The 19,433-nt window shown below is 44.5% G+C and overlaps 1 protein-coding gene across 1 annotated transcript; it reads right to left on the minus strand.

Annotated features, from left to right (window-relative positions):
• Positions 1-831: 831 nt before the first annotated feature.
• Positions 832-10,989, minus strand: CPOX (coproporphyrinogen oxidase). Its single transcript, XM_084800472.1, has 7 exons — positions 10,068-10,989; positions 8,437-8,580; positions 8,067-8,177; positions 6,592-6,733; positions 5,593-5,811; positions 1,712-1,816; positions 832-1,130 (listed from the first exon to the last, which is right to left on the minus strand). Exons 1-7 carry the CDS (start codon positions 10,567-10,569, stop codon positions 1,043-1,045), a joined length of 1,311 nt encoding a protein of 436 aa, XP_084656598.1. The 5' UTR covers positions 10,570-10,989; the 3' UTR covers positions 832-1,042.
• Between the last annotated feature and the right edge of the window lie 8,444 nt (positions 10,990-19,433).

Consider the following 19,433-nt stretch of genomic DNA (forward strand, 5'->3'; position numbering starts at 1 on the left):
CATTGTAACTAGAGAAGGAAAATGTTTTTCATTTGTTCTTAGTCTAAACTACAATATCTAAATGTCTGAAATATAAAACTTTAAGTATCAGAATCCAGGGATATAAGCTTTTGCTTTCAAAATTACATAGAAGCCCAGTGTCAGCAATTTATGATCCTACAAAAAGCACTTAGATGTATGTCTCTTATTTAAATAATAATAATAATAATAATAATAATAATGTCATGTACAATTATAAACTATAGGTCATCATATATAATACAGGAACTGACTTAAGGAAATTTCTAGAACTCCTAAATATCTACCTTTATAAAAATGAGTATTTCTATAATATTCTAGTCTATAGTGAAAAATACATGAATATTACATTAAGAAACTTCAAAAATAACAAAGAAAAACATTCCTTCAAGTTGCACTTTTTTTTTTTTTTGGTTTTTGTTTTGTTTTGTTTTGTTTTGTTTTTGTTTTTCGAGACAGTATTTCTCTGTGTAGCCCTGGATGTACTAGAACTCACTCTAGCACTGACCTGAAACTCACAGAGCTCCACTTGCCTCTGCCTCCCACGTGCTGGGGTTAAAGGCGATCATCACCAACGCCTGGCTTGAAATTGCATTCTAAAGTTACCAAGAAGGTCAACCTAAGTAAACTAATGAAGATAAAATGTATCTCCCAAAAAATTATCTATGGCAAAAAACTAAAACTTCAAGCAACAAAGAAAATAAAGAGTTTCCTGGCTCATTTCATAGTATATACATTCCCTTATCTTAAGACCTGGAAACCCAATGTCAGAACAAATGGTCATAGAAAAGGATTCTAAAAACTACAAATGGATTTTGGATCCAACGAATCTGATATTTTTACATCCCCACCCATCATTGCCACCTCACCCCCTAGCACCAGAAAAGCTCAAAAGCACGTGCCCCAGAGGTGGTGCCCAGAGGCTGAACAGTAAGGCACACACGGGACGGCCTGCCACACGGTGGCAATGGTGCAGGAAGACCACACCTGCGTCCAGCAGGCCCTGGGATGGTGCTCTGCTGCATCAGTGCACCCAGTCCTTCGGGTGGCGCAACACTTCTAGAATTTCAGCTTCTTTGGAATTCTCTGGGGGCGAATGCATGTACTCCCATCTACACACGACCAAAACAAAAGCAAGAAAATGAAGACAAAATAACACTAAGTGACATACATAGCTAATGAAGAATAAACCCTAAAAGTAAAAAGAATGCATTATTCCCCGCACCTCCCCGTGCCTACCCTGCCTCGCCCCTTGTAATACTTGTATTATACCTGCATACTTATAAAAAAAACAAAAAACAGAAACCTGCTACTTAAGAGGTTAAATTCTTAGTAAGTCTTAGATATATCTGGGTTAATATTAAAATCATAAAGGTAAAATGCACTTTGATTATAAACTAAGGTTTTGTAAAGTGTAGAACCTTGAGTGACACATAGGTACATATTGGCTTAATGTTTACAAATGTATCCTTCCAGAAACAAGGCTGTGATCAAGGCCGACCTCACCCCTCAAACACCATTTCCCGCTCGCTGCACCCTCTCCATGTCCTCAAACACAAGACTATGACATTCATCCTGTCACTTCTTACAAAATACAATCTGTGTCTTAGTCACCCACAATTTTCTTATAAAAGCAAAATGACGTGCAGATCCTCTGGGCACAGGGAGCTACTGTAAAGAACTGTCTCCTTACCGGGCTGTGAGGGGCAGAGACATCAAGATGCTTTCAATTCTTGACCCTGGAGTAAAGAGGCCAAACTTGGTGCCCCGATCATACAGCAGATTAAACTCTACATACCTGTCATAAAGACATCAAATAACAGGAAGGGGGTGTTAGTGAAATCTTCCAGAAATCCATAAGAAACACCAAGGGGGGAGCAGTCCCCCGCTCACCCTATCAACCGGAGCCAGAACACAGAAGCAGCCTACAGCCCAGTGGAAAAGCATAAATAAAAGGGCATTCTACCCACTGAACAATTGGACATGGATTGTGCCCAACACAGAGCAATTATAAATCAAGAAGAGTATGTTTTCCCCATGAATAAACAGTACAAATACAAATTGGGATCCCGCATGCACAACAGTTAAGAAAGAGACAGCATTGTTTCCTGGGTAACACTGCTTGGTCCTCCCTGTAGCCCGAGGAATTGCAGGAAAAAAAAGAGCTTCATCTCGCTGTAACTCACGGTACTAGGCTAGGAGTGCTGAACTTCTACAGGTAAGGACCAGGTACCACTCAGCAAGGAGCAGTCTATTAAGTGACTAACAGCCTGCATCTTCCTCCTTCCCTACACAGCATCAGGAGAGATGGGACCACCCATCCCTAGTGGTTACAGCTGTCACTATGGAAGCTACTGCCCTGCAATTCAGTGCTTAGTTTTACTCGATATTTTCTATGAAAAATATCTTGGTATCAGCTAAATTTATATTCAGTGCATAGTCCAAATTTTCTACTAACTATTAGGAAAGCAGATTCGAATTCCATCTAGCCCAAACATGTTTCCACCTTTAAGTCACAGGATTCAAGTCTCTTCATTAAAACTGTAGTTTCTACTGTCCTAAAGAATTCAGAATGATTCTTTTGTTTGTTTGTTTGTTTGTTTGTTTATCAAGACAGGGTTTCTCTGTAGACCAGGCTGGTCTCGAACTCACAGCAATCCGCCTGCCTCTGCCTCCTGAGTGCTGGGATTAAAGGCACGCGCCACCATGCCCAGCTCAGAATGATTCTTAAAATGAGTTTCTACAGAGCCCCCTTTCAGTCATTTCCCAACTCAATGAGGAACTACTCTTTGGTCCAAACTTCCCTCAGACATTCTTATTTAGTGCACAGGTTGCTGTCTTTACGTCCATCAACAGCAATATATATAAATATATATATGCATATGTGTATATATGTATATATGTGTATATGTGGGTATATTCTAGAATCCTAGAATCACTTTTGAAAAGGCATGTTTTGTGGGGAATGTTGTCAAAGACCGTGAAAAAATTTAAGCAACTGTATCTATGGATTCTTTTCTGTCTCCATCCTACTTATCACTGCCTGGCTTTCATGCTCTGATGGCTATTTTATGCCTTCTTCTACGTGTCTCAAAAGATAGTTCAAGCAACTTTTAAAAACCTCATTCCTGTAACTGTGAGAACGGATTTGGCCACTTAGCGACCTTCACTTGACATGGCATCTCTACTACATGTTCTCTACGAGGCAGCGGTGACATGAAGTCCCGTCTTAGAGACTGTTGTAAAAGAGCTCTCAATATACACCTTACAGCATGTTTCTGCTGGGCTCTGAGCCCTGCTGCCTCCTGTCTCAACACCATCCCTGACTCTTGCAGCTTTCACTTGGAGCTGACCTGTCTAGTACTTTCTTTGTATCTAGCCTCTGCCGTTCCTATAATCCCCAGGCTGTGAAGAATCTCTTAGTTTTCACGGATGCCTCTGTTCTAGCCTGCTGCCCTTTCCCAAATTAAGAAAAGAAAAATTAGTTCAAATTATAGTTCCAATTTTCCTGTAAAAGATGACGAGGAGACTAAAGTTCAAGGTCAAAGAAGACAACAGTAGTAACTGAAAAGACCAATGATGAAATGCACAAAAGAGAAGGCAAATGAAGTCAAAGGAGACGCAAATGACTGCTGAAAGGTGCGTGAGGGAAGAGGGCTGTGAAGGGTACAGATAGAAGTTAGGATGCAGTGTCAGAAACTGAAGCCAGCGCTGACCACTGTGGGTCTTTACGATGACGCTCAGGTTATCTGAAGCCCCAGACTCTAAGGCTATCTTCCAACCCAGAGGTAAGGGTGACAGAGCACTTCTCTTTGAAGATTAGTGACATACTAAGCCATGAGGGATTAATCTAACCCTCCACATAGCTGCTAACTCAAAAGACAGGCAACGCAGAGCAGAGCTCACAGAACAGCCTGCCGAAATGACGGAAAAACCAGACAGACAAGCAAGACTATTGGTAATGTTGTGTAAGAGCATTGCCTAAGTAGGATTCACAAAACTTCCCAGCTTTGCGTACAGAATATGTCCCATACTGAAACGGAGCTTTAATTAGCAATACCTTCCCTACTGAACTGTGAGCCACTTTCTGCATATCTGTTATGCCTACTGTGTAGTCAGGGCTATGCCTAACCTCAAAGAGTCCAAGATATATTAGAGAAAGGAAGACAGAATGGGAAGGGTATATTTGACAAATTGGGTGTTTTGGGGGGGTGGTCAAGACAGGAGGAAGTAGAGGAGGGAAGGGGTGCCAAACATGTATTGCTTTAAAATATGCTAATATTGAATCAATTTTCACTTCATCGGGTTGTTACACAGGGCCCAGACACAATCATTTAAGTCAAACAAACAAACAAACAACCCAAGAAGGCAAATACAAGCAATTATCTCTAAACTTGGCCTATTTAAGTTGACTTCTTCATGGCCTCTTCAAGGCACACACAGCTTTACCCCCTTAGGGCACAAAGTCCCAGATGCCTGAGAGAAGGAACATGAGTCAGAAGAACTCACGCAGTGACTGTGACTTATGGCACACAAGCGACTAAGATGGCCAAGAGAGGCTGGTGGGGGCTGAGCGTGGCTATGTGGAGTGGTCACAAGAACACTGTGACTGAACACAGCCTGTCTCACCACTTATGAGCCCACCAAGGTCAACAGACAGCCAGGGGTTGGGGGTAAGTATGGGGAAAAGCACATGCAGGGCGATTTTCATATCTGGGAAGTTATCAGACCTGCTGCGTAATCTTGGACGAAGGAATTAGTCGGCAAGGACCACTGGTGATCAGTAAAATAATGCTGTGTGTCTCACAGGGTTCCTGGGAAAGCTAGACACAAAGCGCCTCATATGCAGGGGCTATATGCATAGTGAGGGGTCCAAAATAAGGAGGGTAATCCTTAAAATGGATTGTTTGTAGTAAGACAGCTTTCATAAAATATTCAAGATGACTCTTTTTAAAGTGTGACTCTAAATTTGTAAGCAGAATGGAAGCTTACATGATGCCCTCGTCTTGGCAGAACATTAGAAGCCATCACTGAGAACTGAAGAGAATTATTATTATTATTATTATTATTATTATTATCATCATCATCATCATCATCATCATCATCATCATCATTATTAATTCATTCAGATTACAACTCAATTGTTATCCCATCACTTGTATCCTCCCATTCCTCCCTCCTTCCCACTTTCATCCTATTCCCCTCCCCTAGGTCTAAGACCAAGGGGGACCTCCTCCCCACTATATGGTCATAGGCTATCAAGTCTCATCTTGGTAGCCTGCTTATTCTTTCTTTGAGTGCCACCGGGCCTCCCCACCAATGGGAGGTGGTCAAAGGGAACGGAAGAGAATTAAACTCCACCAGTATTTACCATACAAATGCCTGCCATGCCTACCACAAGCACTTGTGGTGTAGGTAAACTAAGTAAACCCTGTGCCATCGACTATACAGTGTCAGCAAATTAATTTTTAGTGCAAAATAACAGTGTGGATTGGCATGACTAATTATATAAAGCATTTGGCCAAAACAGTACAACAGCTGCTATTATTAGACCCCTCCACTTCTGCCACTCACCGCCCTCGCCTCAGCTGCTGCCACAGCTTATCCTGGGGGGTGAATGAGTCATCGCAGTGCTTTTTCACAATGGGTACATAAGAAGGAACCACAGCTTCAGCGCATGTCTTAACAAAGCGGAACGCCTCCTCCTTGGATGGAGAGTTGAGATCATCAAAGAAGATGCCTCCGATGCCCCTCCGCTCTCCGCGGTGCACTATGTAGAAGTAGTCGTCGCACCTAGAACATGCGGCAGAGTAAAGAGTAGAATCCTGGGCCGAAAGGGAGGACGAGGCACACGTGGAAGCCGACATGGGCCCTTAGCCTCAGAGCACTCTCCTTGACTCACACCAGCAGTACCTTTATTTTCTATACAACTATGAAACTAGGACTTTAGCCGGAAGAGCCAGATTTCCTGCAGCTATTATGCAGGCAAAACGTGCTATATACTCTGCCCTTCAGAGCAAGGAGGCAATTCAAAACCAGCCAATCTAAAGGATAAGGGACACTACGAACTCCAGCAAGTGAAACAAGAATACTAGGCTGCTACCGTGTTTCCTAAAAAAAAGCGATGCCACCCTCTGGGGGGCACTGCTGCTTTTACAAGAGGCAAAGGGTGAGGCTCTGCTAACACAGATACCAGCTCAGGTGCAAGCCTGAACTCATGTGCCAACAGCAGGGTGCTGTAAGCAACCTTAGGTCTCTTTCAATATTAAAAGCGGTGACTCTAAAGCATGCACAACTAGAGAAAAGGCTGGCCAAAAGGAAATGTTTACAGAATGTCTTCATGTGTGTTAAAGGTCGCCCTTCTGAGCCAGCAAGAGTCCCTCAACCTACTCTTGATGCTTTTGTCCTCTGCCTAATAAAACAAGCGTCCTAAGACACCACCTACTACTGTTCCACATGTAGAATAGTCCTTAACTTGAAAAAAAGTTCCCTTGATGATCTTTATATAAATAAGGCCCGCAGGCAAGTCTCTGCAAACAGAAGATAACAGAAAACACAGTCTCAAGAGCTTACCATTTCTTAAATTTAGGGTAGATGTCTGACCCGTGCTGGTCACAAGCTTCCTTTAGAGTACGATGGAAATGGACCGCATCCTCTTGGTTCAGGTATGTTGGCGTGAGGTCACATCCGCCCCCAAACCACCAGTGCGTGATACCTACCAAAGCAAGGCAGCTGAAGCAATGTTGTGCGGAGGCCCAAGCCCACCACTGCTTGGACTAGCGACTTAATTCGTTAGCAGGAAAATGGGTGGCAGTCAAAGCACGGCTAACTAATGGAATTTAGCTCTGACAGCCAGTAAAGCTAAGGCTGGCAAGATGTGAAAACAGGAAGAAAAGGAGCTGGAAGTCGGGGAGAGAGCAGCAGTTGCAGGGAGATGGGCTGGAGGACAGCGCGCAGCAGCAGTTCGTATAGTGTCGGCTGTGAATCTCAACGTTGGCTCAACATTAGGATCCCACAGCTCAAATATCTCAGCTAGATCACTATATGAAAAAGCAACTGCTGGATGGCTGTGGTGGTGCAAGCCTTTAATCCCAGCACTCGGGAGGCAGAGGCAGGCGGATCACTGTGAGTTCGAGGCCAGCCTGGTCTACAAAGCAAGCCCAGGACAGCCAAGGCTAACACCGAGAGACTCTGTCTCGAAAAACGGAAAGAAAGAAAGAAAGAAAGAAAGAAAGAAAGAAAGAAAAGGCAACTGCTACCTCAGATGCATAAATTTAATAAAACCACCCAAGAGATTCTTATGGTCCCACTATCAGGAGTCACTTAAAGCCCTTGACATCTTCCTTCTGCCCCAGAAAAGGAGAAAACACCCGCTAAAGGCGCAACCTGCCATGTAAGAACAATTGTTTCACAAACTCACTCTTACCTAGAAGTTGTCAATACCCGTTACCAACCTTTATATGTGTACCTGTGAGTAGACAGTGCTTGTGTGTGTGCAGTGTGCACGGGTGCCCATACATGTAGGTGCATTTGTGTACAGGCCAGAAGCTAATGTCAGATGTCTTCTTCAATCTTACATGTTTTGAGACAGGGTCTCTCATTGGACCTGGAGCTTACCAATTAGCTACCCTGCCTGGCTCCAGATAGCCCCCTGTCTACCCTCCCAGCTCCTGGCTTTCTAAATGAGTGTGGCATGGGATCCCAACTCAAGTTCTCACGCACTGTGTGTTTATAGAGTATATATATTTGTGTTCGTGCCCCAAGGGCAAGTTCTCAATTTCAGAAATAACCAATTTATATTGGCAAAGGCTTTGGGTGGGGGACTGAAGTTTCGGCTCACAAAGCCACTCTGTGCAGAGGACAGAGGAGAGAATCAGTACCACTCTGATGTTTCAGGTCCTGTACTTCCTGCCGAGACGAAGCCCCTATGATATTCCTGGAGAGTCTAGGAAATTTGTACTTTCTCACTTTTTGATAGGGCACCTTTTGAGTTCTTTAGAATACTGATTTTGCACGATGATATTCTGCACAACTTTTGAGGGGCTTACCATCAGCTTCTTCCACTTCGAAATATCTGTAGTTGAAATGCATAGTGGGTGCATAAGGATTCTTGGGGTGAATCACAGAGCTTATACCCATAGCAGTAAATGGCAATTTACCTGGGAAGGAAAATAACACAGTGAGATGCATTCAGTCGCCTGCTTGTCAAACTACTCCCACGTGATTTCTGAATCCACTATCATACCCCGCTTTGTAACTTGTCTTTTAACTTCTAATTTCCACAATACAAGCATATGAACCTAGTTACTGGGCATATGCATCCAATGGCTGTTCCGGAAGAGCTACTTTTTAAACTTTTTTTTTTTTTAAAGTAAAACTGGCGGGAGAACAGTTGGCAGGAAGGTTTGTCTGATTTACCATCTTTCCTCCTCAGAATTTTTCCTCTGCTTTTCATTTGGTTTGCTGCTTCCTCAGAAAGACTCCCATGAACGACAGAGATGCTCACCCCAGCCTTTTCAAACACACGGCCGTCCTGAAGCACAGAGGTGATGCCGCCACCTCCTGTCCATAGAAACAGAAAATCAGAATAGGGGACCATCCTATGGGACACCACTCTCCCATGTCCGTGACAGCATGAGGAGCTCACTCTCCTCTGGTTCCAAAACCATCACTAATAGCAGATATTTTTATGGGCAATAAATTGAGTCATTAGCTTAGCTTGATGTCTTAAGCTGCTCATATGAGGAAAACATTGAGCCCAGATACAAACCGCTAAAATGACTTTTTTCTTCTGTGTTCTCGTGCCATTGCCTAATAAATCACCTAAGAACTCTTTCTTCAAATATCGCCAAAAAAAGAACCATTTGCTATTCACAAAATAGAAAGCTAATGTTACAGGCAGGGGTGGGTACATTGAATGGTGTTCTATTTTTAATGAACACAAGAACTTCATATCGGTTCATTGCTTTTTCCTCAGTCTGATATTTACCTCTAATTTATTATGCAATTTTAAAATGTAGCTATTCAAACTCTTTGGGGATTCAGCACCTTAAATTAAGTAAAGCATATATTATTGTTTAGGTATATGAATAGGATTGTTCTCGAGGATTAATTTTTGGGTTCTTTTATTTCTAAGAGCTGGTAAGGGTGTATATGTTCCCAGGATGACCTAGCACAATCCTTGAACATTCCAGATGAGAAAAAAAAAACTCAAAAGAAGCAGGAGGCCACATCCAAGATCACACAGCTGGGGTCGGCGGCCTTTACTTTAAAGCATTACGAGATGGAAAACTATGAAAGTCAGACTGAACACCATTTAATATACATGTGGCAGTATCATAGCTCAAAATGTGTTATAGTTCCAGCTGGGAAAAAAAAATCAGCAATCCTCAAGTTTAAGATCAAGATAGGAGGGGAGAACAGGCAAGGACAGTGTCGAGGGAGCAACACAGTCCCCGGTGCGGGGCTCCACAAGGATGGGTGGGTATTTGGGGATTCCAAGGAAATGTTTTCCTTCTAGAAATATGATGTGATTCATCAAGAGCTACTGAAACATCAATCAAATATTTCTTCTGTAACCCCGAAAAAGAAAAAAGAGGTGGGGAGAGTGTTGACACAGGGTGTCTAGTAGACGTGAAAGATCAGTGTTCCCTCTGCCTCTCTAGGACAAGGGACAAATGCATCCTAGCAGATGAAATGTGTGTGTGTTGGGGGGGGGGGGGTGTCTGTTCAGGAACGAACTTTGAACATGCCAGCTTCAGTCTGCTGCCTGCAAATGTTCCCTAATAAAGCTATAGAAAACTCAATTCTAGATTTCCAATACTTCTTAAATGGTCTGCCCTACGTTGTTGGCACACCTGGGTCCACATCTACAAGCAGAAAGCGAACGGTTCTCTCAATGTCAATCTTTTTAAGGGTGTCCCTTTCAACAGATGACCTCACCCACCCCCACCCCACCCCCCACCGCAGTGAGTACTGTCTACTTTAACCTATCCCCAATCCCAAACTACAACTGTTGCCCAACCAGGAGACAGGATGATCCTCCTCACCTTCCTTCCTCTCCCAGCGGTCCACAGAGAAGTCGGCGACTCCGTCTACCTGTGCCAGCGCCCGACACACCTGGGCCTGGATCTCCATAATCATCAATTCCATCTTGGTCTTCATGTCCTCTGGCCTCCTCCGCAGCTCCCGCAGGTCGGTCACAGGCAAGGTCATGAAGGCGCTGCAGCGGCGGGCCAGCTCGTCATCGTCCTCCCCACACCCCCCGGAGCTCCTGGGCACCATCTCCGCCCGCTGCACATGTCCAAAGGCGGCGGCTGCCAGCCCTGCCAACCCCGCCAGCGCCGCGGCCAGCCCGGTCCCCAATCGGGACCCGCCTCCAGCCGAGTGGCTGTGGCCCAGCCCGCGGCGAGCCTGGGTACCAGCCGTGCCAGGCAGCCTGCAGACGCGCGCGGAGGCGCCGCACGGGCACCAGGCGCGCAGCTGCCCATAGTCACCCCGCACGGCGCGCCAGCAGGGGCCCGCGCCCAGGCGGCCCAGCAGCAAGGCCATCTTCCGCCGGGACTGGGCAGCTCCGGTACTGAAGACCCGCCAGAGCCCCCAGGCCCCTAAGACCGAGACTTGCTCGGACTGGAACTAGGAGCCTGAACTGGCGCTGCCGGTTTGGGCCGCAGGCGGCAAGAGGGAGCCGAGGATGCTGGGAACTGTAGTCCGGTCCTATCGCCACCTGCACTCGCCTGATGGCTCCAGGACTGGAAGATAAGACTCTACCCCGCCCACAGAGGTGGGTCCTACTGGGCGGACGCCGGCCTCTGGAGCCACCAGAGGACTGTGAGGTTGCTTGGACTGATAAGAGAGGCGGTTTAGTCACGTACACCTCCGAACGCCCTTCTCACTCGCCCACAGTGAGCAAAACATGGGGCCGGAAGCCTGAAGGCAGGCGGGCAGATACAACACATAGACACATGTGTCTTAAAATAATCAAACAGGGATTGCAGACTAGTCCTGGATCTGGGGCGCGGGGGGGGGGGGGGGCCGGGGGGGGGCGAGGGGCCGAGCGAGATGGGGGGGATGGGGGATGAGGTGGATGCCCCTTCGCTGCAAACAGCTCAGGAAAGACTCAAAAAGTAAATAGGGGGCTGAGTAAATCCTAGGAAAAACATTCAGACTTCGGTTTACTCTCGTGGAACTCTGTCCTCCCCGACAGCTCTACACTTTGAAAATATGAAGGCAAAAGCAGATCTAATAGGCAGCAATTTGTTCCAAGCATTATGGTGCCTAGACTCAGATGTCATTGTCAACATATGTTATAATATCAGAAGGACTCGTTTTAATTTTTATTTCTAATAGTAAATAATAATCTAGGCCACTGGTTATTTGTCCACAAGCTTTCAGAGCTGGCTAGAGCAGTAATACAAGCTTAGTGGGTGTGGTTATGACCGCTCTTACGCAAAAGGAGACTCAAACTGCCTGGAACAGCCTGCTTGATCAAGCCTGGCAGCTAAGAGTGTGGCAGGCAAATGTCTTCAGAGAAGAGATGAATACTTCAGAGGAGAACACTCTTTAACTTTTAGGTGTAATGTGTCCTGCCTGGAGACCAACGTGGAAGAGAAGAAAAGACAAGAACTATCTCTTGGAAGGTCGTTTGCCTCCAGTGAACGCCTGTTATGTGTCTGGCTGGACCCACTGATGATAAATAAACCTCTTTAATGAAAAAGAATCTCTCTAATGGGTTTCTCTGTAAGAAATGCCTCCGTTTCTGTTCCTATTTTGCTAATGTGAAGCTAGTCAAAAAATAAATAAACCAAACAGAAACTTTTGGAGACTTGCCCAGACAAATAAGTTGATCCTGAACGAATTGTGTACTAGCTGACAGCCTGTTTGGATGTCTCTTTCCTCCCGACCTCTGGCTTCTGACTTAGTCCTGACCTTCAGTTTTAATGTGCAGTACTTTAATGGAATCCTCAACCTGATTTATGAGAGAGAGAGAGAGAGAGAGAGAGAGAGAGAGAGAGAGAGAGAGAGAGAGAGAGAGAATATCTTTCTAGCTGGGCATAGTGCTGCATGCTTTTAATCCCAGCACTCAGGATGTAGAGCCAACCAGACCTCTGTGAGTTTGAAGCCAGCCTGGTCTACATACTGAGTTTCAGGACAGGCAGGGCTACATAGCAAGACCCTGTCACACACAACAACAACACACAACACACAACAACAAAATATCATCTTCCCATGATCTTAAATTACTCCCAAGTCAAGGCTGGAGAGATGGCTCAGAAGTAAAGAGCACTGACTGCTCTTCCAGAGGTCCTGAGTTCAATTCCCAGCAACCACATGGTGGCTCACAACTATCTAGAATGAGAGCTGGTGCCCTCTTCTGACCTGCAGGTGTACACTGTATACATTGTAAGTAAATAAACATATTTTAAAAATTACTCCCAAGTCCTACTTGTTGGTGTATGGCGTAGAAGTAAAATATCCCATTCGATAAGCATTTTCATGTATCAGAAATAACTTCACAGAGAAATATAGAAAACTAATGGGGACAAATGGAAAGTTCCCATAAGATGTAAACAAGCCGTAGGGGTACTCATCCGCACCTAAGTTCTGTGTTCCACAGCGCAGTATGGTCTTATTGTCTACATGACCCCACTGGCCAGGAAGTTCTGATCAGCCTCATGCAGCTCACTAGATACAGGATACAACTGTCAGTCTACACACTCCACGTGCCTCTCAGAATCATGATGAATTCTGATCCTCCGTCTATTAAAAATAACTAATTCTATGTCCTGGTATTAGTGTATTCATTCTCCCTGTTTAGAGAGAGTTTAAGGAAACCCCTTCATTCATCTGGTGTGTGACACACACACACACACACACACACACACACACACACACACACAGACACACAAACACAGAATTCCCAAGTGTCTTTCCTAAATTATACTGTGTCTTACCAGTTCTCTGTGATAGCCAAACATGAGACGTGCCTTATCAAAGTGACTCTGTTCTGTTGCTTTCAGCCAGACACAGAACCCTGGGCTAATTAGTAACAAGGTACTGTCAAACATGGCCTTGGCCGACTTTCTCATCAACCTAGGAACTCTAGTGGGTTGTGGGAGGAACTGAGTTACCAAGAAAGTGGAGTTTTTGAGTTTGTTTTTTTTTTTAATACTTCACCCTAAGATTTAGAGTTTGACTTTTTCATTTTCTTACAGATTTTTTTAAAAAAATCTTAAAAGATCATAAAGAGCTGCCTTAAGCCGGGCATGGTGGTGCACACTTTTAATCCCAGCACTTGGGAGGCAGAGGCAGGTGGATCGCTGTGAGTTCAAGGCCAACCTGGTCTACAAAGCGAGTCCAGGACAGCCAAGGATACACAGAGAAACCCTGTCTCGAAAAACTTAAATCAATCTATCGGTCAGGCATAGCACATACCTGTCATCCCAACATACATGAGGTGAAGCAGGAGGACCACTGTAGGTTTGAGACTAGTACGGGCTACTACCACACCCCTATATATTAAATATGCAAATGTAACTTAGTGCGGTTGACTTCACTCGTTGTCCTTTCTCTTCTATCTTTTTGTCCTTAGCTTCTCTCTAATATTTTTTTTTAACTGTAGGAATCTGGATGCAATGTGATCACAAAGATTCTGTGACTGAGACTGTGAAAGTTTCACAAAGCACCTTGGAGGGCAGGTCGCTCAGCAGAGCCAGCATTTTGAGGGCACCTTTGAGCACATATGTTAGGTCACACTGCTTGTGTTTACGCATCCTGTGCTATGAGAGCAAACAATCTAAGGAATGAGATGTGGATTCTGTCCATCTTGGTTCAGATGCTCACTGAGGGAAAGGGACAATGCAAGGATACAGGATACAACTGTAATTAGTGTTTGGGCCTTGGCGAGGGGATGGTGAAACTGTACCATGTTATCGATAGAAGAAAAGATGATTTGAGAAGGCAAGAGCATGGATGCTTACTTAAAAGAGTAGAGTGAAACTCAGGGTGGGCAAGCCAGCAATCTGAGTCTGATCCCTGGACCCACAGGGTAAAAATAGAAGCAACTTCAGTAAGTTGTCTTCTGACACTTAATGATTTTTAAAAGAGAGAGAGAAATGATTGAAGCTGATTCCGAAGAACCTCACTATGTCTCAAAGGTAAGTTTTAAAATGATTGGCTCAGAACTAGCAAGCACAGAGCTGTAGGTCATGGACAGTGCAGGGCAGGAGACAGGTATTTAATACATCCGGCTAGTAATATAGGTATTTCTTCTTAGTTAGACAAAATACTGAAGGCATTTGCTGGGGTGTAGGGCCACCTGGCCCCTTATGTATTAAATGCTCTCCCCAACTGTTTTTAAGTCAAGGCCAAGTGGTAAACTGGGCCATTTGGGAAGAACTTGGGGGCAAAGTAGTAGCACATGGGCATGTGTGCTCTGTTTTAAGTAGTCAAGGAATGGTGAGTCTTAGGCACCTGTTGAGGAGCCTTCCTCGTCTAACAAGGAGAAAGAAACTCAACACTGCTTACGTGCCCCTGCCTTCACCTCCTTCATGTCCTCATGCACTATCACAACAAAAAGCAAATCTGCTCCTGCCGTGTCTCCTGACATTCATCTCACCTCGTGGGGTGGAGCACTTTTGGAAAATACACATTTAAGAAGTTTTATCTTAAGTCATCCTGGCGTCTTTTTTAATTTGGGTGTCAAGAATCAGCTCTTTTTGTTTTCTGCATCCACCTAGAATCATCTTTTTACCCCATCCTTGAAGCCTACTTCTTAGGAGAGAAGAGCCTTGGCTGAAAGCAAGAGGGCAACCCATATTTGAAAGGCTTTCTGCTGCAGGTGGATTGCTGTAGAAATGGAGATGTGGACGTCCATAGAGCTGAGGGCCAAGGACAGGTGAGCAACCTACGGTGCTGAAGAAGGCTCACACAGAAGCCTGAGTAAAGCAAGGAGTTCCAAGTTGGAAACAAGATCAACGAAGCAAGTGTAGGGCCTCAGTGTAGTGTGCCACTGAAACAGAGGGGAAGAAGAAATCAGGAAGAAGAAATCAGTGGGAATTCGTTTAAGCGCTGCTGTCTGGTCTACAGAGAACGCAAGTGCCAACCAGAAGAAAGTGCTGGAGCCCAGGAACTCTCTGGCTGCCTTTGAGATGAGAATTTCAGGAAACAGAGCAGCCGCTGGCTTTTCTGACACTGAAACTGAAAGTGTGAACTGAGAGATTGGGGCTTCCAATAGATTATTCCTCCTGTAGACCTTGCTTTGCATGGTGCTGCAACACTACGAAAATGACCCTCAAGCAGAAGCCACTGTGCTATTCTTAACAGCAAATGGAAAGTGTTTGCTCCTTCTGGGGCACTTCACTTGCCAACACATAAAATCTAAGTGACAATAAATTATAGGTAGAAATATTTGATTTATTAACTACTTAGTAATTTAAAACACTAGTAACACTGAGGATTTTTGAGCATAGTTTGAGCCATACTGGTGTCCGTCTTCTTACTGTGTATGCTATGGCTGGGAACAAGAGTCTTTCCTGAGCGTTGCTGAATTGTCACAGGTGTTTTTGTTCTGGATCAGCTTAAAACATTAGCTGGGTGTGGGCATGGTGGTGCACACCTGTAATCCCAGCACTCAGGAGGCAGAGGCAGGTGGATCGCTGTGCATTGGAGGCCAGCCTGGTCTACAAAGTGAGTCCAGGACAGCCAAGGCTACACAGAGAAACCCTATCTCAAAAAAACAAAAAACAAAAAAATTAGATATTTTGAGCTCTCAGTCTTTTGACACATTCTAATAAATCTGTGGGGAGGGGGTTGCTGGGCATGGTGTGCGTGCGCACACGTACATACACACATAACATATGTTGGAGCATGTTCATGCCTGGGTTTGGCCTCTTAAGGCAGGGAGGGGCTCTTCTCGGGCCCTTGTCTCTGTGGTCAGGATACAGATGTAAGGGTGTGAATTAGATCAGCTACTTTGATCCCATTCTACCTTTTTTTTTTTTTTTTTTTTTTTGGTTTTTCAAGACAGGGTTTCTCTGTGAGGCCTTGGCTGACCTAGACATACTTTGTAGACCAGGCTGGCCTTGAACTTATATCAATCCACCTGCCTTTGCCTCCCAAGTGCTGGGATTGAAGGTGTGTGCCACCACACCTGGCTCTGTTCTACTTTTAAGTGAGTAAAGAGATAGGGCAGCATGTTGTGCCCCCCAGGTGGCTGCCTGTTGACAATTGCATCAGAAATAATAGACTTCATTAGTGTTTGATCCTCCGGCCTGACAAGTGTTACACATCACTTCCTGCTTGTGGATGAATGACAACCAAATACAGAAACAGAGAGATATAGACACATACCACTGAACAGTTGATGCAGTCTCATCCTGTCAACGTTCATATAAAAATGACAGGAGGAAAAGCTGAGGATTGCTGGGCATACTGGTGCACTCCTGTAATCCCAGTATTCAGGGAGGCAGAGGTAGGCCGATTTCTGTGAGTTCGAGGCCAGCCTGGTGCAGAAAGTAAGTCTGAGTCCAGGACAGTCAAGGCAATACAGAGAAACCCTGTCTTAAAACGACAACAACAAACAAACAAAATATTACTCTTGTGAAATAAACTGGCAGGTCCTGCTAAGGATGACTGGCAGCAGGGAAGCCCTTGTAGCTCTGTTAATTAGACTTGGCCTCTGGCACAGTGGTCATCATAGCTCTCTCTTGTAAGTTGGAATGTGGACTTCCACTAATAATATTGAATTTAGAGCTAGAGAGATGGTTCAGTGGGTAATGGTGCTTGCCTTCAAACCTGATGACTTATCTAATTTTGATCCTGGGGACCCACTAGGTAGAAGGAGGTAACTGAACTGACTAGCAAAAGCTGGCTCTGGTCTCTGCAAATGCTCTAATACACACATGCACATGTGCATATAGACATTAAATAATTGTAATTTAAATTTTTAATTTTTAAAATATTTACTTATTTTACACCCCAATTGTAGCCTCCTCCTCCTCCCTCCCAAAAGGCATTAAGGTAGTCTCCTCTGGGGCCCACCCTCCCTCCCTCATACCCCCTCTCTGACCCAGTTCTCAAAAAGGGGGAGCCCTCCTCTTCTATCATCTGACCCCAGCCTATGAAGTCTCATCTGGACTGCCGGCATCCTCTTCCTCTGCGGCCTGGCAAGGCTACTCCACCAGGGGGAAGTGATCAATAAGTGGGCACCATAGTCCATGTCAAAGATAATCCCTACTCCCCATATAATGGGACACATAAGGGACTCTGCTGCCTATCAACTACATCTGAGCAGGGGGTCAAGGTCCTTACTATTTGTGGTCCTTGGTTGGTGCATTGTTGGGGTCAGTGCAAGAGGAAAAACAAAACAGCTCTAGAACTCATGGAATGTGGCCCACCGGTTAGCAAACCCACGATGGGTATCAGAGAGGCATAAACCTGAGAACTACATGTCCTGAGGACTTCATGCTGTTATGGAACATAGCTCTGCTTGCTTCCTTTGTGGTCCTTATCATCCCCTTAATATGTGAATTGTCTGTGTACTATAAAGGCAGCTTCCAGCCCCTCACTGGGCAGTATCGTTGGCATATTCAATAACAATGTTTGATCTCTTTCAGGAAGTGCTGCTGGAGCAGATTAATGATTAAGCCACCATCTCTGAAAACATCCTGCAGATATAGATTGTTAACAATGACCATTACTCTTGGAAAGTATTTGGAAAAATAGATTGTTCAACAAGGTTAGGTAAAGATGTTTTTGCTAGTGGCTCTGATGTAGAAAGTCTTAGGGAAAAAAATAGATTGTTTAGCAAAGTAAGGTAAAAATGGTTTTGCTATTGGCCCCGATGCAGGAAATCTTAGGGGACAATTGAAGTTAATAAAAAGTACACTCTTATTAGTAAAGGTAGGGACTTTTTGAGGTTGGCAAAGCAAGAACAATGGCCCATAGCAGCATTGGCCAACATGACTCTTTCAAGCTGGCCTGGTGACTGAGATGACCATTGATTCCCTTATTCTATTTTTCTGCCCTCAGCTTTCTGATATGATTTAATAAACCATATTAATGAGTAGATGAGCACCTTTAGGACTTAGAGTAGAAATTGCTGATTATTTTTATATGGGAGTTTAGATTTGTGATTCTTTTAAGATCTTTATAGGATTACTTCTTAAGATAATTGATGCCTTCTTTGTAACCACAAACTGTAGCCTGCCAGTAAAGAAAAACTGGCTGAGAAATCACCTTGCTTGCTTATATTCTGTTAATATGTAATGAGTTGCTTATGTACAAATGTATCTGGGTTCTTAGAAATAACTTGTTATTCATGTTTGTTCCTCGCCCATAATATGGAAAACATTTGATCATGTGAAGGTATTGATTGTGAAACATGATTTTTTTACGTATATCCACTGTAACGATTTATGTATAGAGAGATAGAATGTAAACACACTGTGATTTTTGTACTGCTTGAAAGGTTTTGTTGGGGTATATAAACTGTGAGACTAAGGATAAAGAAAAGCAGCTTGTTGAAACCTACCGGCTGGAGTCTGTCTTACTTCATCGCCGTGTGTGTGTGTGTGTGTGTGTGTGTGTGTGTGTGTGTGTGTGTGTGTGTGTGTGTGTTTTAGACACTTGCCACCACCAGTGGAAGCTATTGCCGGTAACTATCAGTTCCGGCTTGGAAGGCTGCCCTCAGAGAAAGTCTACAGGGACGCCAGTCAGCCAGCCACAGGATTCACGTCCCACCTCAGTTTTCCCCGGTTGATGTTGAAGCTGGAATTTCAATAGTGCATCAGTCTCTGCAGCCTCCACCCCAACCCAGGCCCATATCTGTTGGTTCCATTGGTCTCCTTGAGGAGTTCCTGTCCTCTCTAGATCCTTCTATCCCTCAACTCTTCCATAAGACTCCCTAAGCTCCACTCCAAAGTTTGGCTGTTGAGTCTCAGCATTTGCCTCAATCTCCGACTGGGAAGAATCTTTCAGAGGACCTCTATAGCAGGTTCGCATTCTGTTCTTTCTCTTCAGCTTCTTCTGGTGTCTATTCTACTTACCCTTCTGAATGAGAATTAAGCATTCTCCCTAGGGTCCTCCTTGTTATTTAGCTCCTTTAGGTCTGTGTACTGCAGTGTGGTTATCCTGTGTTATGTGGCTAATGTCAGCATATGAGTGAGTATATACCATGTGTGTTGTTCTGGGTCAGGGTTACCTCACTCAGGATGATCTTTTCTCCATCCATTTGCCTGAAATTTTCAAGATTTCCTTCTTTTTAAAAGCTGAGTAGTATTCTATTGTGTAAATGTACCACAGTTTCTTTATCCATTCCTCAGTTGAAGGACAGGTTGTTTCCAGATTCTAGCTATTATGAATAAAGCTACTATGAACATAGTTGAGCAAATGTCCTTGTTGAATGGTGAAGCATC

The sequence above is a fragment of the Acomys minous genome (genome assembly GCF_964271855.1).
Source record: "Acomys minous genome assembly, chromosome: 11".
Classification (NCBI taxonomy): domain Eukaryota; kingdom Metazoa; phylum Chordata; class Mammalia; order Rodentia; family Muridae; genus Acomys; species Acomys minous.